Source organism: Tribolium madens, unplaced genomic scaffold (assembly GCF_015345945.1).
Source record: "Tribolium madens isolate multiple individuals breed KSU strain unplaced genomic scaffold, Tmad_KSU_1.1 Scaffold_71;HRSCAF=194;Tcas5.2_LG6, whole genome shotgun sequence".
In the NCBI taxonomy this organism is placed as follows: Eukaryota; Metazoa; Arthropoda; class Insecta; order Coleoptera; family Tenebrionidae; genus Tribolium; species Tribolium madens.
Genome location: NW_025401041.1, coordinates 3216241 through 3243408, shown reverse-complemented (window position 1 = coordinate 3243408; position 27168 = coordinate 3216241). Strand labels below are relative to the sequence as shown.

Here is a 27168-nt window from a genome sequence, read left to right as displayed (position 1 = left end):
GGAAAATTATTAATAAATTTTAAACTTTCATACCTTCGAAATTTTTATAGATAGAATTTTTTTAACATTTTTTCCATGTTTCTTACCTTAAATGGCATTTTTCTCAGGGGAGCGAGTTCTGGCGCACCCTGTATAGTCAACAGTTCGACTCTAGTTGTTAAAACAACTTAATCATCATCCTTATACTATCATTTTATTTTAGCTTACTACGTTTTATGATAACGAATTTTGTTTGTTAATGACCATGATTTTGCATTAATCGTCCAACTATTTTTATTCTAGTCTTACATTCTTCATGGTTCAGACACACCGTTACTGAGACGATTTTACGGTTTAATAAAACTGGTTTGTGGCAAGAAGTCTTAAACGTATCTGTGATGTTGGTGATGTAGACTGTCGGATCTTCTTTGAAATTTATTTATTTGAAGCAGGTAAATAACTCATTGTTACAAAAATCGGAAAACATATTTAAAACAAATTAGTATTTTTGAAATGCTAAGAAATGTCAAAACACTAATAATAATATGTGATAACACACGATACGTGAAAATTGTATAATGAGTTAAATTTGCATTGTAAATAAGTATGTCATAATTGCAGATACAATATTATCGAAGAAATTTACCAGAGAGAAACTTGATCGTGTCTAATTGTTCTTGAATGAATTAGAAAATAGATAAAATAAAATAGCAATTTCGCAACAAAATTAAATTGTGATCTACAAATGAAAAGTAACAAATTTTTAACTTGAAAGGCCGTTAAGGCACACATTCAAACTAACTTAGCGTAATTTTAAACACAAATTTATTTTATTTTTTCCTTCTTTTTTAACGTAGTGGTTAAAACCAGACAAAAATAAATTCCTCTTCTTTTTTAATTCTAATTTTTGTTAAGAAAAAGTGCAAAAAAGATTTGAGCTTTGATAATCTTTGGGAACAAGAAAAAAAGAAAAAAACATTTTTTTTAAATAAATTTTTCGACTCATTTTACCTTGACTTTGCACAGCAATTTGGAACAGAAATTTATTCTAATTGCAGATATCACACATATTTAATATTTTTTCGAAATTGTTAATCGAAGCTGAAACGAGTAATTTTTGAAATGTAGGTAAAGGGTATCGTATAAATAATACATATTTTGTATTTCTTCATGTCACATATTACATATTTTATAATTGATTTTAATGAATCTAAATAAAAACATCCAAGTTATGTAATTTTACCTCAACATTTTAAAAATAAAACCAAAAATTGTACAAAAACGACGCAATTTAAATACGTAAATATTTCAATGATTAGTTATAAACTTATAAATAACAGAAAAAAATTGCATTATCGGTTGTACAACAATATATTTTCTCGTCCGAAGGCCGCCAATCAAATGTTTTTCCAACTTGAGTAATTGGTGTGGTTATTACTCAAAATGGATAAAAAGTGCCTTATTACCGTAATAGCGTAACCTCTTTTTAAGTCAACAATTTAATTACCGAAGAATATGTTACTTTTCCGTTTCACAACTCTCCCCAAACAAGATTTTTTAATTCACACGTTGATAATTTCCAGAAACAATGGACCACGCCATCGACCCATGCCCCTCCTCAACTTCGGGCGTCTCCGCCCACCTCTTTCTCACCCTCATCAACACCCTCCTCGCCTCCAAATGCCGCATCAGTTCACCCTCCAATTATCCTCCAAACCGCGCTTCCACCCTCTCCGACAACGACGAATTCGATTTTATAATCGTCGGTTCCGGAACTTCCGGATCGGTGGTCACCAATCAACTGTCCCAGAATCGAAACTGGAAAATCCTAGTCCTCGAATCCGGAAATCTTCCGACACCCGATAGTGAAGTAAGTAAAACAAAAGCAAACCACGCAACTAACTTGATTTCTAACCCAGATACCCAGCCTACTATTCAGCCTTCAAGGAACGGAAAGTGATTGGCAATACACAACCGAACCCAATCAAAATTCCTGTCAAGGGTTCATCGAGAGGAAATGTCGTTGGCCTAGAGGAAAATGTTTGGGTGGCAGCAGTGCAATCAATGCCAATCTGTACATCCGAGGAAACAAACGAGATTATGACAAGTGGGCGGAGCTAGGGAACGAAGGCTGGGACTACAATTCAGTTATGAAATACTACAAAATCCTAGAAAATGTTGATGGGTTTGATGGGTATGGACGAGGTGGTTATGTCCCATTGAATGTGTACCAATCCAACGAACCCGTGGGTGAAGCCCTTAAGGCCTCGGCTCGGGTCCTGGGAACCCCCACCACCCAACAAGAGGCTAATTTCGGCTACTTTGAAGCCTTACAAACCGTCGAGAAGGGAATCAGGGCTAATGCGGGCAAAATTTTCCTGGGACAAGCCAAAGACAGGGAAAATCTAGTCGTGGCTTTGGACTCTACTGTAGAAAAAATTTTGCTCAACGGGAAAAAAACTGAAGGAGTTGTAATCAACATTGGAGGCAAACAAATCACAATCAAGGCGCGTAAAGAGGTGATTTTGTCAGCAGGGGCTATAAATAGTCCCAAAATTTTGATGTTGAGTGGCATAGGACCGAAAAAACACCTACAAGACTTGGGAATTGAACCAATCGAGGACCTACAAGTCGGAGAAAACCTACAAGACCATATTTTTTACCTTGGTTTACTTGTAGCAGTTGACGAGAAAGTCGCACAAGTCAAAACTAACGTAATTGATGACATTTACAAATATTTCATGTATAATGAGGGAGCCGTGGGTCAAATTGGGATTACCAACTTGGTCGGTTTTGTGAATTCTCGAAACGATTCCGATTATCCCAATTTACAATTCCACCACATTTTATTTATTAAAGGAGACAACTACCTTCTTCCGGAAACTTTAAGAGTCATGGGACTTGGCCCGGAAGTGGCCTCAATCGAATTAGAAACCAATCAAAAATCCCCAATGTTCAAAATAGCCCCAACTCTTCTCAATCCAAAATCACGCGGAAAAATCCTTTTGAAATCCAAAAATCCACATGACAAACCCTTGATTTTCGCCAACTACTTGGACGACCCCCAAGACGTTGAAATTTTACTCGAAGGGATCAAATTCGGGTTGAAACAAATCGAAAGTGAGCCCTTTGCAAAGTTTCAACCAAAATTGATTGATTATAAATTGAAAAATTGTCAAAAATTCGAGTTTAAGTCAGATGATTACTGGAGATGTGCCATTAGATGGCTTACGTCAACGGTATACCATCCCGTGGGAACGTGTAAAATGGGTCCAAGGAGCGACCCAGGAGCCGTGCTTGACTCCAGATTGAGGGTGCACGGGATTGACGGTTTGAGGGTGATTGATGCCTCAATTATGCCTTTGATTATCAGCGGGAATACCAATGCCCCGAGTTTAATGATTGGGTTAAAGGGAGGGATGATGATTTCGGAGGATTGGGGGGGTAACCATGACGAGTTATAAGAAATAAATTGATTGCAATACCCAAAATCGTATTTATTTACCCAAAAAATACAAAAGACACATTTTTGAGACGATTCCCTTCATCTCCTCGGGGATACACTACGTTTCCTTCCTCTGCGTCTCCTCTTTCTCCCTTTGCGCCGTCTCCTTGCCTCCACAATTTGAAATTGGCTCTTCTGTTTCTCAGACATGTCTCTCCAAATCTGCCCCCCGATTTTGGCCAACTGGGCTCCACTCATCTTGATCGAGGGGGTAATCTTCTTGAACTCCATCAAAAAATTCAAGAAGGGGTTCTTGCATGTAACCACTTTGTTGTCCTTCAAATCGGCGATTAGCGCTTTGGGTATACTTCTCGCGCGACTTTTTCTCGCCGATTCTGCGCTATTTTCCCCGTTATTTGAGGCTTCTTTCGGCCAACCCATCCTGACGAAAATTTTGGCTTAATGACACTGACAGTAAATAACTCGGTCACTAGGAAACTTTATTTAGAAACTTTGGTTATCTAAGGTGGCCATTAGGATGACACGACCATTAACTAAATTACCATACAATTAGATGAAAAATTGCTCTTTTGCTAAATCCCCACTTACGAGGGTTTTACTTATACATCGCTGAACTTCTGAATTCTTCGAGTAAATGTAAGCGAGTGTCAAGAAACATTATCTGAACTTTCACTGGTCAATGTTGGCGATTCAGTAGTGCTCGAGACCTTATAGTAGTGACTTAAGACGATCTATTTACACACGTGCCACTTTTTTCACAAATGGATTTACACGAAAATTTTTTAAACGGATTGGAATGGTGAGGTATTTGTCAAAGTGTGTCGAACATGTTTGTAAATATTATTACATTATTTTACTATTATATTGAAAGGAGGCTTTCCAAATTTCGTAACACTATTGTGGAAATTTTTCTTTCATTGTACGAGGAAGTCAAGAAATACCATTTTTCGGAAAATTGCGCTTTTACCTGGTAATCACTTCTGGAAAATGTAAATTATGAGCGAACTTCCTGAAATTAACGCCGATTGACCGGAAGAAAGCGATTCTCGATAATTTACGCGATATTTAAATAAAATAAGAAAAACAAATTAATTTGTTGTTTATAATAAATAAACGTACAACACAAAAAAATTATGTTTGTAAAAAGTACAATTTCAAAAAACTATTTGTTTATATCCCTAAAAAATTTTCGTCATTTTCTAAAAGAAAAAAATCGGTGTCACTACACAATATTTTGAAAAAACAAGCTTCTAGTAAATATATTTATTTTTAAATAAAAAATTCTTGTTTCAATTGTCAAAAAACAAAAATGCTATATTTTTTACTCAACTTTTGAAATACAAATAAAAATTTTAAAATTTTATTGTGGCACATGCTTGAGTACTAAAAAAACTATTACAATACTCACTAAGTCTATTCCATTTTTTTTGCATTGGTAAATCTTGTAAAAATCAACAAACGTTAAAAATAACAGTACATGATAAAGCAAAAAATCGTTTCCAACCATAAAATTTAATTAAATTAATTAAATAAATTCTTCTAAATAGTACCTATGTATTTTATTTTGTAGTTTTTTTATACTTATACTTTATTACAAAATTTTGAGTTCTTACAAATGTTTAATTTTTATTTTGTTTGCATATTTACCAAATCAAACTGTGTTGTAAGTAAAAATGCTCTACTAATCTAAATTTATGAATTTTCTGGGCACCGGTTCTAAACAAGTTTCGCCCTAGTTGAGTAAGACAGAAAATCTATTTCGTAAAAAAGAATTAATTTTTTGAAAATGAAATTATGCATTAGAATTAATCAATTTCAATATTCGTACCTCACGCTTTTTATTTTTCAGTTTATTTTTTACGATTAAGTGAATGCGTTAAGGAATTCGTGTAGTTGTCATTCATAAATTCGTTTCTCTTCAGTAAAAGCACGTTTAGAACTTAATAATCTTGTTCATAAAAGCGTTAAAGTTGAATATACGCAAAAGAAAAAGCGACCAAAAGGTGCCAATAAACTTGATCAAAATGCCAAATTTCGATGCAACGTTTATTTAATTAAGTCGATCTGCAATCTTTCACGTAACTCACAAAAATCTTATATAACATATAATTATAAAATACATATAACACTCGTCTCATTACGAAAATACTTTCCACTTGAAAGCATAATAATGTCATAATTGTTACAGATTTCAAGAATCAATTTTTGAATGTCACCATTTTTGATTCATTTATGAAGATATGAGTCCGAAATCACGTACTCACTTCACTTTCATCCTTACGCAATTTTAGAGATTTGAGAGAAATGGGAGCCTTGAAAAAACTCGCCATGACATCACCGAAATTTCCTTTCCGCAAATCATTAAAATCATGACAAAATCCCCCTGAAATTGGGCACCCATCTCAAATGTATTGTAACAAAATCCATAAACGCGTTCTGGTCGAACAAGCTTATATAATACGCAAAATTCGGTTTACTTTCTCCTCCCCAGTCAAAAATGTAAACAGGTGCAGCAATCACCATATTTCAGGCTGAAAAATCCCAAATTACCAACAATCGAAGTGAACGTAACCCAAATTACTTCATTTTCAATTTCAGACTGAAGGAATGGCCCTGAAGCAGTCGCACCAATAATGGCCATCATCTTACCCACTGTTTTGGCATCGATTAAAGCCGGCGTTGGAATCATCGGTGCCGGAAAAGTCGCCATATTGCCATTTCTACTCGCTGCTTTAGCTTATTTCCATTATGACCAATTCGATCCCGAAAATCGGCCAGTTGATCGAAAAGTAGTCGATAAAGAGTATGATTTCGTCGTAGTCGGGGGCGGCTCTGCCGGATCAGTTGTTGCCAACCGTTTAACAGAAATCCCCAGCTGGAAAGTCCTCCTACTTGAAGCGGGAGGACATGAAACCGAAATTTCCGATGTACCAGTCCTGAGTCTTTATTTACACAAAAGTAAACTGGACTGGGGCTACAAGTAAGAACCACCAACTAATTAGACACAAAATTACTATTTTTTTTTATAGGACTGAGCCACAAACTGAAGCTTGTCAAGCTATGATAGAAAATAGATCATCCTGGACTCGTGGTAAAGTCTTAGGAGGGTCAAGTGTCCTCAATACCATGCTATACGTCCGTGGTAATCGCCGAGATTTTGACCATTGGGTGCGGCAAGGTAACCCAGGATGGTCCTATGAAGAAATCCTCCCATACTTCCTCAAATCTCAAGACCAGAGAAACCCGTATTTGGCCCGGACCAAGTACCATGCGACTGGTGGGTACCAGACGGTCCAAGATAACCCATACTCGACCCCATTGGGTGTTGCGTTCCTCCAAGCCGGTCAGGAAATGGGTTATGACATTCGGGACATCAATGGTGAAAAACAAACCGGTTTTGCCTTTTTCCAATTCACTATGAGACGTGGTACTAGATGTAGTACCTCCAAGGCTTTTCTTCGGCCCATAAGACTCCGGAAAAACCTCCATATCTCACTATGGTCCCATGTGACTAAAGTTTTGATCGATCCAGAGTCACGACGAGCCTACGGAGTCGAATTCATCAAAAATGGGAAAAAACAAGTCGTTCTAGCACGAAAGGAAGTGATTTTATCGGCCGGTGCAATCAACTCGCCCCAATTGTTAATGTTAAGTGGAGTTGGACCAGCTGAACATCTCCAAGAAAAAGGAATTCGAGTCATCCATGACTCACCCGGAGTTGGGCAAAACCTCCAAGACCACATCGCAGTGGGAGGATTAACCTTTTTGATTGACCCTCCAGTTAGTTTGCTTGTAAACCGATTAGTTAACCTCAACACCGCCCTTCGGTACGCCATAAAAGAGGACGGCCCTTTGACCTCCAGTATCGGATTGGAGGCTGTAGGTTTCATCCCCACAAAATACACCAATCAAAGCGACGATTGGCCAGATATCGAATTCATGATCACGAGTACCTCGACCCCTGCCGATGGTGGTACTCAAGTCAAACACGCCCATGGCCTTACAGACGAATTCTATAAGGAGTACTTTTCCGAAATCAACTACAAAGACACTTTCGCCGTTTTCCCCATGTTGCTCCGCCCTAAAAGCCGTGGCGAGATTAAACTCCGGTCAAAAAACCCCCTCGATTATCCCATCCTCCAACCCAACTACCTCACCGACTTACACGACGTCTGGGTGATGAGAGAGGGGGCAAAAGCCGCTGTCGCATTCGCCCAAACCGAATCGATGAAACGATTCGGAACGCGGTACTACTCGAAGCCCCTCCCTAATTGCAAGCACCTCCCACTTTTCACCGATGAGTATTGGGATTGTGCAGTCAGGCAATACACCCTCTCGATTTATCATTACTCGTGTACTGCGAAAATGGGGCCGGCGAATGACCCATACGCCGTTGTTGACCCTGAATTGAGGGTGTATGGAGTGGCGGGGTTAAGGGTAATCGACGCGTCGATCATGCCCACGGTCACGAATGGCAATATAAATGCGCCCACGATCATGATAGGGGAAAAAGGGGCCGATTTAGTCAAATACTATTGGTTACAACCCTCCACGAGAAGGAGGAGGGACTTAAGGGCGATTTATAATGTGAGATTAGGAGCGACGTGTCCTAACATCACGAGTATTTAGTCATTTCATTGCTCACTAGGATTATTAAATAAATTATATTATTTTTCTAATAAATATTTGTTTGGAAATTGGGTTTTTTTGAAAGTTGAAAGTGACAGACCTTTTTTAGATTTGAATTAAAGTGAAATTCAAGTACGTTAAAAAATGTACAGTCAAATTTCACTCCAAGTACCTCCAATTATTTCTATTGTCACTAATTAATTGACATAGTTAGGTTCCTTGTAATAGCAATGACAAAACTGTGTCACGTGTGGATTTAATTTTTTGAAATTTTATTGCCGATTTCTACATACGTATGGTGTTTTTGTCGTTTTTTAATTGACTGCTTCAACTTACAAGTTTCTAACCACGATTTAATTGATGAAATAAAGAAAATACGAGGATTTTATTAATTTAAGCAAAAAAAAAAACAAATTTTTGAAAAATATAACTGATTAGTGTCAGACGTGATTGAACTACGAGTCGCTAAATTATCTCCTGACTTGACCTTAATTCTTGAAATTCTTTTAAATGGCAAAACTGCATCTCAAAGTAAAAATGCTATACTTTCCTAATAAGAAAACATAAAAATTAAAAAAATTAAAATAAACCTGAACAAATTTTTTTAAATTAATGGTACAAATTCGAAAAAATTGCCTTTCATAACTTACCAAAAAAACTTATAATACAAAAAAATAATTTTCCAAAATTTAAATTTTATTAACCTTTAAAAAAAAACGTTGAAAAATTGTTTCCGTAAAACAAACATTTTTTTTATTTCTTCAGAAAGGAAAAAATCTTTCAGGAAGGACAAAACCGCACGCAATGTTGGCAAATTCCGTCATTTTTCTCTCAATGACGCAACTCTTACACCTTTAACCTGACATTTAGCCACAAGTCCCACTTTTTCCGTATAGAAATTTTCCCAAAACCTGCCACAAAGTATCCAATGCAAATGAAATATGTTACGTTAGGAAATCTCGAATCCGTAATGGATTTCATTACTTTCACTCTTTTGCCCGAGAAAGGAAGTACCAGTTTCTTAACATTGTACATTGACCTTCGTGGTATTTGTGGTCACTCAATTCCTCACTTCCCATCAAGCCCAGATCCCAAATCTGGGAAAAATAAGCGTCCCCCAAGGCTCTCCAAGCGACTCAATCTTTCCCCGCTAGGTACCACTTCCGGTTTATGTAATCGACATCTGCCAAATTCCTTCGAGTCGCTTCTATTACAATTAGATAACGAGAAAGCATGTAAAAAATAAGAACAGAGCTTTCATTTTTATCGATGGTACTACCGAAGAACGGCGATTTCACCCGACCATGTCCCATGCACATTTCGCCGATTGCTGGGATCCATAACACAGATATACGTTGCCTTGCACGTTCCGAATTTCTTGTATTGTTTCGTGTGCAGTGTGGTGCAGTGACTGGGTTTTTACTAATTAAGTTAGATAATTTGGAGCAAGATGGCGACGATTTTGATATTTCTTGAAAATCAGGTGAGAATTTTTGGCAATTTTGACCACATGTTGAAATATTTCGTTACTTTTAAAATGGTACTTCAAACAGAAGAAAATTGTTGTAAACATTATGAAGATTTGTAATGATGCAAATGAAGAAGTGAAAGCAATACTATTACATTCTTCTTTTAAAATGACTTGAAAATTGTATACAGTGAAAGCCTTTGCGATTTAAAGATTCACGGGTCAGAATTTCCCAAAAATTATGATTCATTTAATTAAAGTTTAATTTAATTATTTATTTATTTGTTTCAAGTGTAACTGCCAGTACCCTAATTTCGTAATAAAGAAATAATTAACATAAATCTTAAAGAGAAAGGTTCAAAACCAAGCCCTTGGTACATGAAAAATTACATACTTTATTGAATTAATCGTTAACCAGAATCCTAAAGTATCCTCCACAATCATTCATTCCGTCCTAATTATTTTGCAATTTTAAATAACAATTTCACAATCGTTGCAACTCTACTAATGACTGTATTTTCCCAGGTTGCCAGCTAAGGAAATGGGAAAACCTGACCCATTTCCAAAAAAACACAAAGGTGCCAAAACCAAAGAAAAGTATCTCACCGAGTACCACAATCGCGAGAAGAAAACTCGCGAAAATTTCTACAACACAACTCCCAATGAGAAACACTCCCAGAACGACTATTTAAGAAACAACCTCCATATCAAGACTTGCGTTTGCGGAAACCGCGAAATTCTCAAATTCCAAACTAAGAAAACCAATTTCCGGAATTACACTCCGAAAATTTTGAACCAAGAGGTCAATATGGGCATGTGGATGTGACCATTGGGTCGAGATGTCTATGCTTGCGACCATAGGACAAGTGGCCCATTTTGCCGGAAGTTTGACCGGAAATCCGTTGGCCATAATTGGATTAGTGCCCATTTTTGCCGCCGGACTTGCTTTCATGCGATATGTCTCCATAGACCCGGAGTCGCATCCGGTTAATGTCCGCCATGTAAGTTCCGGAAAACTTCTTTGACTATTTTCTAATAAGATTTTAGGTCAGACCTGAGTATGATTTTATTGTGGTTGGGGGCGGCTCCGCGGGGGCGGTTGTGGCCTCCCGACTTTCCGAAATTGCCAATTGGACTGTCCTCCTCTTGGAGGCGGGAGGAGACGAAAATGAAATTTCGGATATTCCGGCCCTGAGTGGCTACACACAAATGAGTCAATTCGATTGGATGTACCAAACTTCCCCTCCGGGGGATTCCCCGTATTGTTTGGCCATGATTGGAGACCGCTGTAACTGGCCAAGGGGGAAGGTACCACATTTATGACTTTTTGACCCAAAATATTAACTCCGAACTTTCCAGGTACTTGGAGGTTCAAGTGTCCTTAATGCCATGATCTACATTAGGGGAAATCGTCACGATTATGACCAATGGGCAGCTATGGGCAACACGGGATGGTCTTATCCTGAAGTACTCCCATATTTCCTCAAATCTGAAGATAACAGAAACCCATATTTAGCCCGAACAAAGTACCACAATACCGGAGGGTACCTCACGGTGCAAGAATCCCCCTGGAGGACCCCCTTATCCATAGCGTTCCTCCAAGCTGGCCGAGAACTCGGATATGAAATCCGGGACCTCAATGGAGAAAAACAAACCGGGTTTATGCTATCCCAAGGTACCATTCGGCGTGGTTCCCGCTGTAGTACCTCCAAAGCCTTCCTACGCCCTGTCAAATCTCGTCAAAACCTCCACATAGCTATGTACTCCCAAGTAACCAAAGTTATGATCGACCCTAAAACCAAAACCGCATATGGGGTCAAATTTACCCGAAATAACCGACCCCAAACCGTGCGAGCACGCCGTGAAGTCATACTTTCAGCTGGTGCCATTGGCACCCCACATATCCTCATGTTATCAGGAGTTGGCGAAAAATCCCATTTAGAATCGTTCAAAATTCCGGTTATGTCCGACCTTAAAGTCGGTTATAACCTTCAAGATCATATCGGGTTAGGAGGACTTACTTTTGTGATAGACGACCCCATCACTTTTACCAAAACTCGCTATCAGACCTTTGCCGTCGCCATGGAGTACATAGTGAATGAAAGGGGTCCAATGACGTCATTAGGGGGTGTGGAGGGACTGGCGTTCGTTAACACGAAATATGCCCCAAAATCGGGGTCTTGGCCCGACATCCAATTCCATTTTGCCCCCTCCAGTATAAATTCAGATGGAGAACAAGTGAAAAAAATCACAGGATTGCGAGATAGTGTATACAACACTGTATATAAACCCCTGAAAAATTCAGAAACTTGGACAATCCTACCCCTTTTACTCAGACCCAAAAGCACGGGTTGGGTACGTCTCAAATCAAAAGACCCCAATATTTACCCCGATATAAATCCCAATTACTTCACCCATAAAGAGGATATCTTGACACTTACAGAAGGCATCAGGATTGCCCTAAACGTCTCAAACACTCAATCCTTCCAACGGTTCAATTCCCGACCCCATAAAATCCCATTCCCTAAATGTCGTCAGTACGACTGGGATTCAGAGGAGTATTGGGAATGTTCCTTGCGTCACTTCACTTTTACAATATATCATCCCACTTCGACGGCCAAAATGGGGCCGGCGAGTGACCCCGACGCTGTTGTCGACCCCCGATTAAGGGTATATGGGGTCAAGGGATTGCGAGTGATCGATGCATCCATCATGCCGACTATTGTCAGCGGAAATACAAATGCCCCAACGATCATGATTGGTGAAAAAGGGTCGGACATGATCAAGGAGGATTGGGGTATCCGAATCCTTTAAGAATTTGATCGTCAAAAATTACTAGTCAAAAAATTTGTAAATATTTTATTTGTACTGTTGTAATTATTTTTTTATTAAAATTTTATACTTAAAACAGGTTTATTTCTTTATTCATAAATTTGGCAACTTAATTGGCGTGAAAAAACCTATTCTGATGCAATTCGAAACCTCTACACTAATTGGCATCAATTGTGCTAAAATCTCTTGCATAAAAAGTCAATTTCAGTAATCTGTTTAAATATTGTGCAATACAAGATAATAAAATTTCAGTTGCAACAATTGTGTTACGAGTCTTTCGAAAGGTCATTTATTTTAATTTTAATAATTTAGAGAGTGAACACTTGTTTGAAGTTGCTTTCGAGATCAATTAAGCAAATGTAGGGTAGTGAGTTAATGAGAACTAAATCAAGGACATTGGAAGTGAATTAATCAAGTGAAGTGACTGAAATGACAAACTAATTTAATTGATAACCGGAAGAAAATATTTCTCTAAAATGTGAAATTTAAACTTGGTGAATATACCAATTTAATGTAACTTTATTGGACATGAAATTAAAAAAAATCAAAGTATAACCTGCTTCAATACTAAAAAAACAGTTTCTCAAATTTGGTGCCAAAAGTATCTTTCTTTCGAAAAACCGTTTAATTAACCCCAAAAAGACAACTTAAAAAAAAAATATTCTTTTTTGTCATTTTTGACACACGCTTTCCCCCATAACTCCTCCTGTTTGCAAAAAATCCCCGACATAAAATCGCAATAAATGGTTCTAGTCGAGCAAACAATTGCAGTGAAAGCAGCGCCACCGTCGATTCCTCATCCGACTTCCTTCACACTTTCTCCAGGAGGACCCCACTCACCCCCCATTTTACGTAATTCCAGCCCCCAGACTTTCTCTCGGGTCTTGAGGAACGTGCTGAAGACCACGTGCCCACCGGAAGAACAAACACTCTTACTTTCGGTTCTGTTTCCCATTGGTATGGGTGCCCCATGGTTTTGGATGTCGAAACCATCATGAGAAAAAAATTATTTCGGGATGGTTTGGTGTCGAAATTAAACAATAGAGTGAGAATCTTGATTTCGTGGCCTTTAACACGTAGGTATACGATTTATGGCTTGGTACTCGATCAACTTTCTTGATTACATAGCAGTGAAAGTATTAGGTAACTGTGGCATTGTAAACAGAAGGAATTCTTTGCTGTTTTGCTCCTGAATGGTTTCACATGACCGTTACGGCGACCTAGACGAATCGATTTTACTTTTTTCAAATGGAAATGGTACCATTCTGGTGCCACTGGACTTGAGCCATTGTTTGGAGGTGCAAAGAAACCAAAATTTCATTAACAAAGTGAAAATATAATAAATTAAATGAAGGAAGTATTTATTTTGTGGCTATTTAGCAAAAAGTCCTTTTTATTTTTGAAAACTAAATATACACAAGTAATTTCTTTAATTCTTTTACCAATACTCCTCTAAATGTCCCTCAAATCAATTAACACCCCCACAGCTTTTAGATTAAAAAAAAGTCTTATCCCCTTAAAAAAGTTAGATTTTCAGTTATAATACAACGAGTAGTCAAAAATTGTCGAATACTGAATGAACACCATGAGTGCGCAGCACGAAGTTACAAGTGTAATGACTAAGGCTCGGTTTATATGCAAGATGCATATTTGTTATTAAGAGGTATATCAACAAAATTGTAAGTTTTCTATGCATATCTAAAGTTTTTTGATTAAAATAAGCCATTAAAAAATGCATATTTAGGCACCTTCGTGCATATATTTTAGGAAATATTGCATATTTGTGCATATTTTTTTCAAATCACAAATTTCCATTAAAAATTTCAGTTCAAGTTAAAAATTGGGCAGTTTATGAAAAATGATTCTATTACAAAATATGTTAAAAAGAAAACAACGGATAATTCGTAAGCCCGACTCAAAGAATTAGTATCCTGCTGAGTGCTTTCTTTTTAAATTCGTTTTATACAAGGTGAATATAAAGTATAGAACCAAGCGGTTTTTTTTAAATCATTTGTCTCCAGAAAATAACAATTAATATAAATTAAAGTAAAATAAAACATTTTGTTTTGTTTTTGAGTTATGCGATTTTATTTGTGAAAATTGCAATTTATGTCAATTTTTTTTAAAGTGAAACTTTTATTCCATCGCTGTGTTTCCTTTTTAAATTCGTTTTATACAGGGTGAATAGAAAGTATGGAACTAAGCAGTTTTTTTTTTAATTATTTGCCTCCAAAAAATAATACTTAATGTAAATTAAAGTACTTAATACAAAAAAATATGAACGTATTTTGAGAACGAAATTTTGTTTTGTTTTTGAGTTATGTGATTTTTTTTTCTTTAAATTGCAATTTAAGTATGTAAAAAAGTAAAAAAAAATTAATTCGATATAAAGTAGATAGTTGTAATTCTTAGATCATAATCTTCATGAGACAAATGTTATTTTAATGGGTTTCTATTTAAAAAAAATATGGTAAAAAATAAATTGTAGAACTCAAAAATAAAACAAAAATTCGAAAAATTTTGTTCTTGATAAAACATTACTTTTTTTATAGTACGTTATCATTCATCAATTAGTTTTTTCAAAAAATAATTAGTAGCAAAAAACGTTTCATGCTTTTTATTCACCTGGTATGGCTATAATCCTAAGTAGTTGCCTGCAAATGAATTTTAAACCAACTTATTTTTTTTTCTTTCGTTTATCATGTGCAGTTCAAGATGCCGAAAATACAAAGTTTAGTGTACTCGAGGATAAGAATTTATCCAAACTTAGATTTTTTGTTCTTAAAAGTTTTGTATATCGATGCATATTTGGCACAAATTGGAGCATATTTCTTTGTATCTTGTGCATAATTTTGTGAAAAAACATGCATCTATATGCGCATATTTTACGGATTTTTTGTGCATACAATCCAAGTCTTATTAATAATGACCATGAATAAAAATATTCTACAATCATTCAATGAACCAAATGGCTTTGCGTTACACATGATTTCATTTTCATAGCAACCGGTAAATAATCAAGTTAGTTTAAAATATTCATTGCAACCTCTCGTGGAATATTCAGTTATATTTTCACTTGAATTTGCTGTTGCTGGGATATAAAAGTAAATATCTGCTATTTTATTGGTTAATATTTGAAAAAAAGAGGTAAATTGAATAGTCACAAAAGTACCACCTCAAACAAACATCCCCTTCAACCCACAACAATATTTTAGATTACAAAAACGCTCTTTGGTGGCACAAAAAAGATGATTTAGAGTCATAAAAAATCCAATCCAAAGCCCTTCTTAAGATTTGTTTCTATTTTTGAATAAAAAAATAAAAAAAGAAATAGGCAAAAATATTATTGTAGTGTAGATATAAAAATAAAAGAAAATATACGAAAAAATCAAATGTTAATAAAAGCCATACTTCCAATTTCGGCGTTTTTTAGGCATTGAAATTTTTCTAATTAGTTGTAAAAAAAACTCAGTGAAATTTAACACTTTTAATCAGATACATCCTCAAGCACTTAAAAAGCCAAAAATATTACTGTAGTGTAAATATAAAAATAAAATAAAATATAAGAAAAAATCAAATGTTAATAAAAGCCATACTTCCAATTTCGGCGTTTTTAGGCATTGAAATGTTTCTAATTAGTTGCAAAAAAAAACTCAGTAAAATTTAACACTTTTAATTAGACACATCCTCAAGCACTCAAAGCCATAAATTATGAAGTGCGTCTTCAGCACTTTGCAATAAATTTAAATAATTAAGAGAACAACTAGCCCCCAGTTGTAGCGAAAGTACTTCCACTTACATAAGTCGCACACTTCCGAAATAATTCAAGTGAAAAAAAATTATGATGCCTACAAGAATTTCCTTTCAGTCAGAGTGCCAAAAAGAGGTAACACACATCCCCACTTGGCTAAGAACAAGACAGTAAAGCTTTACAAGTGACTGGAGAGTCATTGTGGTAGAAATCTGTTAGCGATATAGTGCACATTCTAGTATTAAGACTGAACTATTTTTTTAAGTGATGTGATTTTGATTCTAGGAGGTTTTTAAAATAATTTTTCATTAATTTAGTGAGTGGAAAGACGACGAAAGATGGAAGATCAGGTCACAAAAAATGTAAGTGCTACTCGGTGCAACTTTTTTTTAATTTTATTTAATTACGATTAAACGAAGTGAATTTTTTCAACTACTCGCTTTAATTGCTGGTAAAAACCGCTCGAGATTACAGAAAATTACCGAAATTTCGTAACAGCAAGACCTCGAAGAGCGCTCGATTGCGTATTAGTTACATAACAACTTTCTTCGCCGGAATCTCCAAGATAAAGAGTTGTTTTTTTGGCGCCGCGTCTCACAATTTCCCCATTATTTAGGTCACTTAATTACCATTCTCGTCGTCTATTGACGGAATCGGAAGTTATTATGACATTTGAAATTGATTCACATTCTTCAAGCGGTCGGAAGTAAAGGAAGAAAGTGTTCCATGATTACATCAGCACTGATAGCCGGTTATCTTTTCGGAGAAGAAAGCATGACGTCATAAATTACACCCACGAATGTAATTTCTGAAGAGTTAATCTCCATATCTTCGGTTGATGATCGCCTTAATTGTATGGTTTGAGTTGAAGGAAAAAAAAAACAGAGAAATCTGATGACTACATAGTGATACACAACAGCTGTAATGTTTTTAATTGTTGATTCAATAATAAAAATTAATAGAAATCACTCAAGTGAAAAACGTCAATGTATTTTTAAATAACGAGAATTAAGCTAAACGGTGGCTGGGAACGGAAGCAAAAAAATTTTTGATGCGGAAAGTGCCAAGACTTTTTCTAGAACCGTTTGAATTGTTTCAAAGCAATATTTTGCTACACGTTTTGACTTGTTTTAATTGACTTCAACAACTCAGAATTTAAGACTAGAAAATCCTGAATGAAAGGGTAAAAAAATGTTAATATTTAACTAATAACTATATAATAACTAATCTAAGATTTTTTATATTTTACAAGTCATTTCACCTATCCGGGGACAAACTGCACCATGTGAATAAAAAGTATGGAATCAAACGTTTTTTGCTTGATCTATTTATTTTTTGGAAAAACTAATTGATAAATGATAAAGTACTATGAAAATGTGATGTTTTATCAAGAATAAATTTTTCGAAATTTTTATTTTCGAGTTCTACAAAATTTTTAATTTTTTTAAATGGCACCCACTATTAAACCATTTTCTCATGAAGATTATGATCTATTTATTTAAAAAAAAAACACATAAATTGCAGTTTTGACAAAAAAATCGCATAACTCAAAAACAAAATAAAATTTCGTTCTCAAAATACGACCACATTTTTTATATTACTTTAATTTATATTAATTGTTATTATCTGGAGGCAAATGATTAAAAAAAAACGCTTGGTTTCGTACATTATATTCACCCTGTATATCAATTAACAAAAAAAATCCCTTCACAACATTTTAAAACTCATAAAACTAACACCGTCATAAAATTCAACTTTCTTAAAAATAACATTCAGTGTTAACGATCTAGTAGCAACACCTTCAATATTTGCAGTTTCTCTCTTTAAATATTTCTTATTTTAGATCGCCACCTGAGCGTCAGTCATGTCTCCCCGGACTAAAATGAAAATCCTGAAAAATGGTAGTCGAAACCCTGTTCATATCAACCGCCCTTAAAACCATCGGAATTGTCGGTTCAACCCTCTGGATCATCCCTTTGATTTTCGCTGGAATTTCCTATTACCACTACGACAAACTCGATCCGGAATCGCCCATCATCAACCGGAAAACACTCTACAAAGAGTACGACTTTGTAGTCGTTGGGGGTGGCTCAGCGGGGGCGGTTGTAGCCTCGCGCCTATCCGAAATCCCTTCCTGGAATGTTCTCCTCCTTGAAGCCGGTCCGGACGAGAATGAAATTTCAGACGTTCCCTCATTGGCTGCTTATCTCCAATTGTCGAAACTTGATTGGACGTATAAAACGGAACCTACAGGAAGGGCGTGTCTCGGGATGAAAAATGGGCGGTGCAATTGGCCCAGAGGCAAGGTTTTGGGCGGGTCGAGTGTACTAAACTATATGTTATATGTTCGGGGGAATCGACACGATTATGACCAATGGGAGGCAATGGGTGAGTCGATTTTTATTATTTAAGGATTAATCCCTCATTTGTGATCTTCTGACAGGAAATCATGGCTGGAATTACGAAAATGTCCTCCATTATTTCAAAAAATCGGAAGATAACAGAAACCCGTATTTGGCACGTACCAAATATCACAATCAAGGGGGGTTATTAACGGTTCAGGAATCTCCATGGAGGACTCCCTTAGTCCTGGCCTTTGTCCAAGCGGGTACCGAGCTTGGGTACCCCAATAGAGACATAAATGGTGCCGAGCAAGCTGGTTTTATGGTTGCTCAAGGTACCATAAGACGTGGTTCCCGCTGCTCTACCGCCAAGGCTTTCCTCCGGCCTGTCAGACTCCGGAAAAACATCCACATCGCTCTAAACTCACACGTGACTCGAGTCCTAATCAACCCATCAACCATGCGAGCCTTCGGGGTCGAATTTGTCCGAAATGGTCATAAACAAATCGTTTTAGCCCGGAAAGAAGTCATAATGAGTGCTGGCGCTATTAACACTCCTCAAATCCTCATGTTATCAGGGATCGGCCCTCAACCCCAACTCTCAAAGTTCGGAATCCCAGTCCTGAGGGATCTCCCTGTTGGGGAGAACCTCCAGGACCATGTTGGTATGGGAGGATTCACTTTTCTAGTCGACAAATCCGTTTCCATAGTCCAGGACAGATTCCAGGCCTTCGCTATGACCATGCAATACGTCATGAACGCCAAAGGCCCAATGACGACTCTTGGAGGTGTCGAAGGCCTCGCGTTCATAAATACCAAATATGGTAACCGTTCCTGGCCCGATGTCCAATTCCACATGGCACCTGCGAGTATCAATTCGGACGCTGGAGTCCGAGTCCGGAAAGTTTTAGGCCTCACGGACCACCTCTACAACACTGTATACCGCCCTATAGCCAATAAGGACGTCTTCACGCTTATGCCCCTCCTCCTGAGGCCTAAATCCCGCGGTTGGGTACGCCTCCAAAGCAAAAATCCCTTCGTCCCGCCTGTAATCAACGCCAACTATTTCGATGATCCCATCGATATTAAAATATTAGTTGAAGGGGCCAAAATGGCAATAAAAATTGGAGAAGCTCAAGCTTTTAAGCAATTTGGAGCAAGGGTGCATAGAATCAAGTTTCCAAACTGTAGGGATTTCGAGTTTGGAAGTGATGAGTATTTGGAGTGCCATATAAGGACTATTTCGATGACGATTTATCATCCAGTAGGGACGTGCAAGATGGGGCCAAGTTGGGACAAGGAAGCTGTGGTCGATCCCAGATTGAAGGTGTATGGAGTGGAGGGATTGAGGGTGATCGATGCGTCTATCATGCCAACGATTCCGAGCGGAAATACAAACGCACCGGCTATTATGGTGGGGGAAAAAGGGGCGGATTTGGTCAAAGAGGATTGGTTGCAACGATAGACTTTTAAAAAGTGATAATCTAGTTTTTGGTATTATTTATACATCGTTTTTCATCCGTTCATTCATTTCACGCATGTGCTATACATAATTTTTTTCTACAACTACCTCAATATACAGAGTGGAATTTTTATCTGGAATAAAATTCATAATTTGAATATAAGCGATTTTTGTAAAAAATCCTGAAACAGGTCGGTTTTAATTTTTCCTTGCACATCATTTGACACATATGGTTTTTGTTTATCTGCTTTCTGAAATGCACAGCCACCTATAACTTTTTTTTTCACGTGTAATGGTATGAGAAGTGACACCTCGTTTGAAAGGGGAATTTTATGTACTATTTATTTTCTGATTATTTTCAAAGCCGACGTGATAAAAAGTAAAACCAATCTTATAAGATGAATACTATTTAATGCAACAGATATTAAAAATGGATATCGTCCTTTCCTGAGAAACTGCAAAATTTTGCATTTTGCAACATTTCGAGTGTGATTTGCGACAAAATCGAATAACATTGAGGACCTTAGGGAACGTTTTAGGAATAAAATTATGCAAATCACCCGAAATGTTGCAAAAGGTAAAAAATGCGTGTTACTTTTGATTTGCAATTTGCCCGGAAAGGAACGTTGCCAATTTTGGACATTTATTGCATTAATAGTATTCAAGTTAAGAATGTGTTCTTATTGTTTTATTACGTAGGCTTAGGAAATATTCAGAAAACAAATGGTACGTTGTATTGCTTGTGACGTGGGCTTTCAAATGAGGTGTCACTTGTCATCCCATTACATTTGAAAAAAAAAGTTATAGGTGGCTATGCATTTCAGAGAGCAGATAAACAAAAACCATATGTGTTAAATGATGCGCATGGAAAAATAAAAATCGACCTGTTTCAGGATTTTTCACAAAAATCGCTTATATTTAAATTATAAATTTTATTCCAGTTAAAAATTACACTTTGTATGCTAAAAATTATATAAGAGTACTTATGAGATGTTTTTCTGCTTTTGAGTAATTAAACATAGATTTTATTCGACAAATATTCAAAATGTCACAATGTAAACGGCTCTAGGATGTTATTATATGATATTTTTTCTACAACTGCATAACTATATTTTTGAGCTTCGCATTTGAACTTGTAATTAAAAGTAATTGGCTCTTTTTTAAAATCTGCAACTATAATATCTATTTTTTTCTACGACTGACTTAAGTAGTCAATGTAAATACTTAAACAACTCATAAATCATGCAAATGCTTCTGAATTCTTACGTTAAAGATTATTTCAACGTTATTCACAAATCTACAGGGTGTTAGAACTTGCGTCCCAGAGAAAAATTTCAAGGAATGTAAGATACCAAGAGCATAGAAAAAATGTTTAAAAAATTCTGTCAAAAAATTTTGACTTTTTTTGACATTTGACTATGTTTTATGTCTATTTAATGATACTGATGATCTTGTATATGTTTTTTATAATTATTTAGTAAAGTTACAAAATTTTTGCCAATGAAAGCCACAAATAACATTAAACAGAGTTACAATTTAGGATACAGCTTTCTTGTTTTTGTAAAATGCAAAATTTAAAGTCTCATAATTTCAAAATTTTTATAGATAGAATTTTAACATTTTTTACATGTTTCTGGTATCTTTTTCTCTGGGGCACGAGTTCTGGCGCACCTGTAGTTACATTGTTTGTAAAAAACAAAGATAAAGCCACACAAAAATGCCACTTTTTGTGGCATTGAATATAAGTTGTAGAGAAATTTTCTCTTAATATTAAGTGTCTTTTATTCATTTTTTAACTGTCAAAGTCTGGTCTTAGATATGTATTAAAATTTTCTCTTCGTGCCAAATTAGGTAAAAAGCATGATAGTGATTAAAATCCAGGTGATGTACAATTTTTGAATCACCGATTAATAAACGAGTTACAAAAAAATAATCTTAAAGGTATGATTGTATGTAATGACGCGGATTAATGAATATTTTTTTCGCTAATGTACAATTAAATGTTTTCCCAAGTAAAGCAATTGGGAGAAAAGAAAAAAGTGCTCAATCATGTCTATTTTTATTTTATCATTTTTTATTTAATATCTGTAATTTTAGTTTTAATTAAAACAGAATTAAATAAGTCATTTAAATGTTAATTCATAATTTAATAATTTGCGACTTATGCTGCGTGTATTGTTAAAGTTGTATTGTTGGTTATTTAAATTAAATGAACTAGAAAAACGTTTTGTTTTTTTTATTAATTTCCAAATTAAATACTAATAAGGAGACGACGATTAGGGAACAAAAGGTAATAAAATGTGATCAATAATGCTTTTTTATTACTTTTATTTATAATTAATTAAATTACAATAAATTATTACCAACACAAGAGTATAATTGGTTGCCTATCCACCATATAAAAATTATTGTGTTTAGTGTTGTATTCTCTTAACAGGGAATAAATTGACGCTTTATTCCTTAATAATCTGTATTGCCCCGAGAATAAAATAAAGAAAATAGCAAGTTTTACTCTTAAAACAAACTGAAATCGAATGAATTGAATCTTTTGGGTGTTCCTTGACATAAACAAACCCCTTGATATCGATTTTTCTTTTAAAATTGAGTAACTAAATGAAATGAATATCAATAAATTATTTCGCATTTGACGAATTTTTCATTTTATTATGTCCTCTGTCATTTCCTACATTCTCGGGATTAAAACAGTAGTTTATTCCCTTGGTGCATAAATAATTATTATATTGACAGACTAAAAATAAACACACAAACGAATTTTTTATTTTTATTAGTGTAGTAATAATTTGTTTTTTTTTGGCTCATCTCACAAGCTTCATTTACATATCATTTACATAATTTTTAAATTATTATTATTGTCCACAGTGTTTGTTCTTTTTTATTCTGCGTTTAGGTTCGCCGTGAAAAATTGTTTTTTTTTCTCATTTCTGTTATTATTAATATTATATTAGGTACCTATGTTATAACGGTGAATAAAACTAATAAAAAATACGTGATTTGAACTTCGCTTTAATGGTATTCAAAACTATTGTTTTGGGTATTTGGGTCTAGAAAAAAATCAGTGTCAAGTTCAAGACCGTCCGAATATTCACTCTCTTGACTTTCGATTTCATCACCGAAATTTCGTCAAAGCAGTAGCCTTCATTTTCTCGTTTCTTTTGAGCAATCTGCTCCGTATTCGGCACTCGTGTGCATTATTGAGAAAAAAGTTTGTTTTAAAATATCGAAAGTGTAAAAGAAAAACGAGAACGAAAAATATTGCACATATTTGAAACGTTGTTTCATTTCGAAACGAATGTGCTCGGAACTAAAACATTAGAAAGTAAAACGGACAAGGACGTCTTCTAATCTGTAAAAATTCATATCTAATTGCGTACAATACGGCTGTATGATTGGCGTAAGGTTCGATCACCTTCTAATATGTTAATAGACCGAAGTGGTATTTTGTCGCTTTAAAATGACCCAAATCGTGAATAATTTGAACTCTGTTGAAATGTGCAGAATTTTGAAACGGAGTGTAATTTAATCGAAAGTGGATAAACAATAAACGACAAATCACGAGTTGATGAAACTTGACATCAATTAATCTTAAATATCACTGGACCTGTGTAAAAACGTGAACAACTAACCCAAAGCAAACGTCTTCTTTAGTAATTCAAAATTAAAATGTTTTCACTTCATTTAATTTTTAGCGAAAAATAGTAAATCAAGCAAAAAATTAATCCCAAAGTTAACTTCATAATAAATTTAAAAAACTTAAAAAAATCAGTTTTTAAATTAAAGAAATATGTTAACTGATTTATTTTATGCCAGAAACAATTCATGACAATTTTTTAAAAATAAAAATTTTGAATTCATTGGAACAACCAAAATTCTAAATTTTTGGAAAACAGTTTCAAATAATTTTTATTTTCATTAATCTAAAAAAAAAAATCCAGGTGCGTCAGAACTCGCGCCCCAGAGAAAAATTTTAAGTAAGATAAGATACAAGGAAAAAATGTTTAAAAAATTCAATCAGTCAAAAAAATTTGATATTTATTTTTCGACATTTGACATTTTTTATGTCTATTTACTGATACTGATGATCTTGTATATGTTTTTTACAATTATTTAATAAAAGTATAAAAATTTTGCACACACAGTTACAATTTAGGCTACGGATTTCTTGTTTCCTCTTCTAATAGCCTGAAACAAAAAAACTTGGAAAACTATTTTTCCAATAAAAAAAAAACTAGAGAAAGTGCAAAATTGAAACTCTCGTAATTTCGAAATTTTTATAGATATTATTTTTTACATTTTTTCCATATTCCTGGTATCTTACCTTATTTGGTATTTTTCTCTGGAGCCTGTATAAAAATTTCGATGTTATGAGAGTTTAAATTTTGCACTTTAACTCTTTATTTCTGTTGAAAAAATAATTTTACAAGTTTTTTTGCTACAGGCTATTAGGAGAAGAAACAAGGAAGCTGTATCCTAAATTTTAACTCTGTTTAATGTCATTTGTGGCTTTTATTAACAACATTTTTGTTCCTTTATTAAATAATAATTTTGACACAACATTTTTTCCATGTTCCTGGTATCTTATCTTACTTGAAATTTTTTTATGGGGTGCGAGTTCTAACACACCCTGTATACCTTTAAAAAATATAAAAAAGACGAATGCGACAACTTGTTTTCTTCTTTGCAAAAATCAAAAAAATTAAAAATTTATACCAAAGCCAAATTCTTCTGTTAAATAATTGTAAAATCATTTCAATCGTTTTTTTTAATAACAAAATTCAGGCATTTTTTGCTTAGTTTAAATAAAAAGAATAAAAAACATTAAAAATTTCTCAAATTTAAGCCAATTAAATTACAGCTAATTATTTTTCAGTTTCAAATTCACCACAAACATTACTAAGTTATAAAATGTATTTCAATTTTTTTTTATCATAAATAAATCTGAACCAATTTCAATCCAAATCAAATCAGAAACTAATTTTCTTAAATTGAAAAAATTTTTGAATTTTAATTCAATTATACACTTAAATCAAAAAAATATTTATTAACACAGCACACATTGACACATCTCAATTCTCTCAAACCCGCACAAAATTCTCGAAAAAAAATTTTTTCACCAAAATCACAAAACTCTCAAACTTCGGCTAAAAACCGACAAAATTGCTCATTTTCACATTTATATAAAATCCAACCGAACACTTCAAAAGCTACAATACAAGTGGCTTTATCTGTGCATTTTAATAGTTAAAAAGTTGAAAATTACCGATTGCAGCAACATTCAATACCCCAGAAAGCCCGAATGACGTATTAGAAGGTAGATACAACCTGAAGGACGAAATGTGAAACAGATTCGAATTAAAAGAGGGAGACAAGAGCAAGATTGCAAAATTTGTCGAAATTGTCACATTTTTGCCACTTCTCTGTGAAACTACTAAAATTTACGTTTTTCGGCAACATTCACCTGACCAATCCAACATCTATTTTGAAAAAAATCGCAAAATTTTGCAATTTTAATGCAATGTACTTTCATGCAGTATGACTACTGGCGAGCTTACTCAACTGATCGAAACCGAGACAGAATTATTAGAACACGGGATATTTAGCAATAAATGCTCTTGCGGCCTGTGAAGAAAAAAAGTTGCACCGGTTTGACCGATGTTCTCTCCATTGAGAAATTCTTAAATTTTCTTTAAATGATTTGTGTAAAAATTTACTACTCAAGGTAAAAATAATTCATGATTAAAATCTTTACGTTGCGTAATAATAAAAAAAAATCTTAACAAATGTAGTTATTAAATATAAACATTATGCTAATTGCTTCACACAAAAAAATTGAGAAATCACCACACAGATTCTATTCTTAAAGTCCAAGGATTAAACAAGAATAAAAAATTCAATTTCCTGATACAACTACACATTTGCAAAATTAGGTGGAATTTCCGGTCAGTGTGTCTCTAAGTTATAAGAAAAATTATAGTAATGTATACAATTTTATTGCTTGTAAATTACATTGAATTAACTTCATGGACGACCAGACTTCCAATATATCATCATTATTGCAAGTAAGGTGCTTGAAGACGATTAAAATTTTCCTCGCTATTGTTGAGATGAGATGAGATTTTAGGAAAAACCCCCAACGTCACACACAATCATAATTCATAGATATTAATTTAAAAAAAAAACAAGATTTTTATACGCAAAAAATTAAACAAAATACCCAGATTTTGAGTTAAAATAAACGAGACAAAAGTCACGTTCACACAATACACTAATGAGGCTTTAGCTGGAAAAAATAAACAAAAATGCCCAAAAATGGTCTTAACACTTAGAATTAATTAATTAATTTATTCCATGAACAAGTCTTTAACTAATGACAAAAAAACTAATTTAATTTAAAATAGCACTAATCGGACTTTAAAGATAAAATAATTATTGTGACAATTTTAATTTTCAAATAACTTTTATATTCAAAATTAAAACAAAATTTCGAAAAATTAGAAAAAAGCCTTGCTCACTTCATTATTTTTCAGTGTGTAATAAATTAGTCAAAATATTTTTTTTTATATTCTTGTAACTTTAGCAATATTCAAGGATACCGGGAACCGAATCCCAGCCTTGCACAAACAAACGTCGTCCTTTTCACAAATCAATATTTCCTCTTACCGAATATTTTTTTTTACCCAAAAAAACAAAGTTCAAGGTATGCCAACAAACTATATACCAAATGTTCATTGACGGATTTTAGCGACCTTTGTCTCCTAAAAAAACGAATACGTGACAAGAAAAAACTTTATTAATCTTCTTTTTTATTGTATAAAATCAAATTAATTTCTATTGTTTGACGTTGGCATATAATAATTGCAATTATCTTGAATTGACCAAACGGAAAATTTGACTATTTTGGTGTTTTTCCTTCATTATGAGAGTCGTTATCAGAAAAAAATTCTAGAAAAATCAGGACAAAAATCAATAAAGGACGCAAAAGACGTGTTTTAATAAATCACTTAATTACATGCTTACATTCGTCATTACACAAGATATAATAAAATAAAACAATAACACCATAATTGACCTGCATATTCAAAAAATAAAAAAATTCTAAACAATCATTTAACTACAAAATTCAAATGAATTTGCGTCAACTTACAATTATTCCCAGTACATTACAAAAAAAAAAAAAAACTTGAAACAATAACATGAAATGACAGCTATCATTACTAAAAG

The 27168-nt window shown here is 34.4% G+C and overlaps 6 protein-coding genes across 7 annotated transcripts in view; 4 read left to right on the top strand and 2 right to left on the bottom strand.

Annotated features, from left to right (window-relative positions):
• LOC123009062 (flotillin-2) overlaps positions 1 to 27168 on the bottom strand; it is a 67157-nt gene that overhangs the window by 13565 nt on the left and 26424 nt on the right. The window lies entirely within an intron of this gene.
• Positions 274 to 3470, top strand: LOC123009061 (glucose dehydrogenase [FAD, quinone]-like). The gene is made up of 3 exons (XM_044405177.1): positions 274 to 431; positions 1563 to 1849; positions 1899 to 3470. The coding sequence occupies exons 2-3, from the start codon at positions 1568 to 1570 to the stop codon at positions 3441 to 3443; spliced, it is 1827 nt and encodes a 608-aa protein (XP_044261112.1). The 5' UTR covers positions 274 to 431; positions 1563 to 1567; the 3' UTR covers positions 3444 to 3470.
• Positions 3456 to 3928, bottom strand: LOC123009070. Its single transcript, XM_044405189.1, has one exon. The coding sequence runs from the start codon at positions 3863 to 3865 to the stop codon at positions 3524 to 3526; it is 342 nt and encodes a 113-aa protein (XP_044261124.1). The 5' UTR covers positions 3866 to 3928; the 3' UTR covers positions 3456 to 3523.
• LOC123009051 (glucose dehydrogenase [FAD, quinone]) lies at positions 4082 to 8142 on the top strand. 2 transcript variants are annotated; one of them, XM_044405162.1, is made up of 3 exons: positions 4082 to 4244; positions 6044 to 6425; positions 6475 to 8142. In XM_044405162.1, the coding sequence occupies exons 2-3, from the start codon at positions 6079 to 6081 to the stop codon at positions 8072 to 8074; spliced, it is 1947 nt and encodes a 648-aa protein (XP_044261097.1). In that variant the 5' UTR covers positions 4082 to 4244; positions 6044 to 6078; the 3' UTR covers positions 8075 to 8142. The 2 variants fall into 2 exon arrangements, with proteins under 2 accessions (XP_044261097.1, XP_044261098.1); XM_044405163.1 differs by having other exon boundaries at positions 4082 to 4249.
• LOC123009057 (glucose dehydrogenase [FAD, quinone]) lies at positions 9423 to 12454 on the top strand. Its single transcript, XM_044405172.1, has 4 exons — positions 9423 to 9557; positions 10068 to 10543; positions 10590 to 10850; positions 10902 to 12454. The coding sequence occupies exons 2-4, from the start codon at positions 10382 to 10384 to the stop codon at positions 12354 to 12356; spliced, it is 1878 nt and encodes a 625-aa protein (XP_044261107.1). The 5' UTR covers positions 9423 to 9557; positions 10068 to 10381; the 3' UTR covers positions 12357 to 12454.
• On the top strand, positions 16308 to 21368 carry LOC123009059 (glucose dehydrogenase [FAD, quinone]). Its single transcript, XM_044405174.1, has 3 exons — positions 16308 to 16487; positions 17969 to 18513; positions 18569 to 21368. Exons 2-3 carry the CDS (start codon positions 18024 to 18026, stop codon positions 19930 to 19932), a joined length of 1854 nt encoding a protein of 617 aa, XP_044261109.1. The 5' UTR covers positions 16308 to 16487; positions 17969 to 18023; the 3' UTR covers positions 19933 to 21368.

Excerpts from the sequence above, each read along its gene's own strand:
- LOC123009061 (XM_044405177.1), top strand. The coding sequence starts at position 1,568 with ATGGACCACGCCATCGACCCATGCCCCTCCTCAACTTCGGGCGTCTCC. Across the intron at positions 1,850-1,898 it reads TTCCGACACCCGATAGTGAA|ATACCCAGCCTACTATTCAG; the intron begins GTAAGTAAAACA and ends TTTCTAACCCAG.
- LOC123009070 (XM_044405189.1), bottom strand. The coding sequence starts at position 3,865 with ATGGGTTGGCCGAAAGAAGCCTCAAATAACGGGGAAAATAGCGCAGAA.
- LOC123009051 (XM_044405162.1), top strand. The coding sequence starts at position 6,079 with ATGGCCATCATCTTACCCACTGTTTTGGCATCGATTAAAGCCGGCGTT. Across the intron at positions 6,426-6,474 it reads AAACTGGACTGGGGCTACAA|GACTGAGCCACAAACTGAAG; the intron begins GTAAGAACCACC and ends TTTTTTTTATAG.
- LOC123009057 (XM_044405172.1), top strand. The coding sequence starts at position 10,382 with ATGTCTATGCTTGCGACCATAGGACAAGTGGCCCATTTTGCCGGAAGT. Across the intron at positions 10,544-10,589 it reads ATCCGGTTAATGTCCGCCAT|GTCAGACCTGAGTATGATTT; the intron begins GTAAGTTCCGGA and ends ATAAGATTTTAG. Across the intron at positions 10,851-10,901 it reads GTAACTGGCCAAGGGGGAAG|GTACTTGGAGGTTCAAGTGT; the intron begins GTACCACATTTA and ends CGAACTTTCCAG.
- LOC123009059 (XM_044405174.1), top strand. The coding sequence starts at position 18,024 with ATGGTAGTCGAAACCCTGTTCATATCAACCGCCCTTAAAACCATCGGA. Across the intron at positions 18,514-18,568 it reads TGACCAATGGGAGGCAATGG|GAAATCATGGCTGGAATTAC; the intron begins GTGAGTCGATTT and ends ATCTTCTGACAG.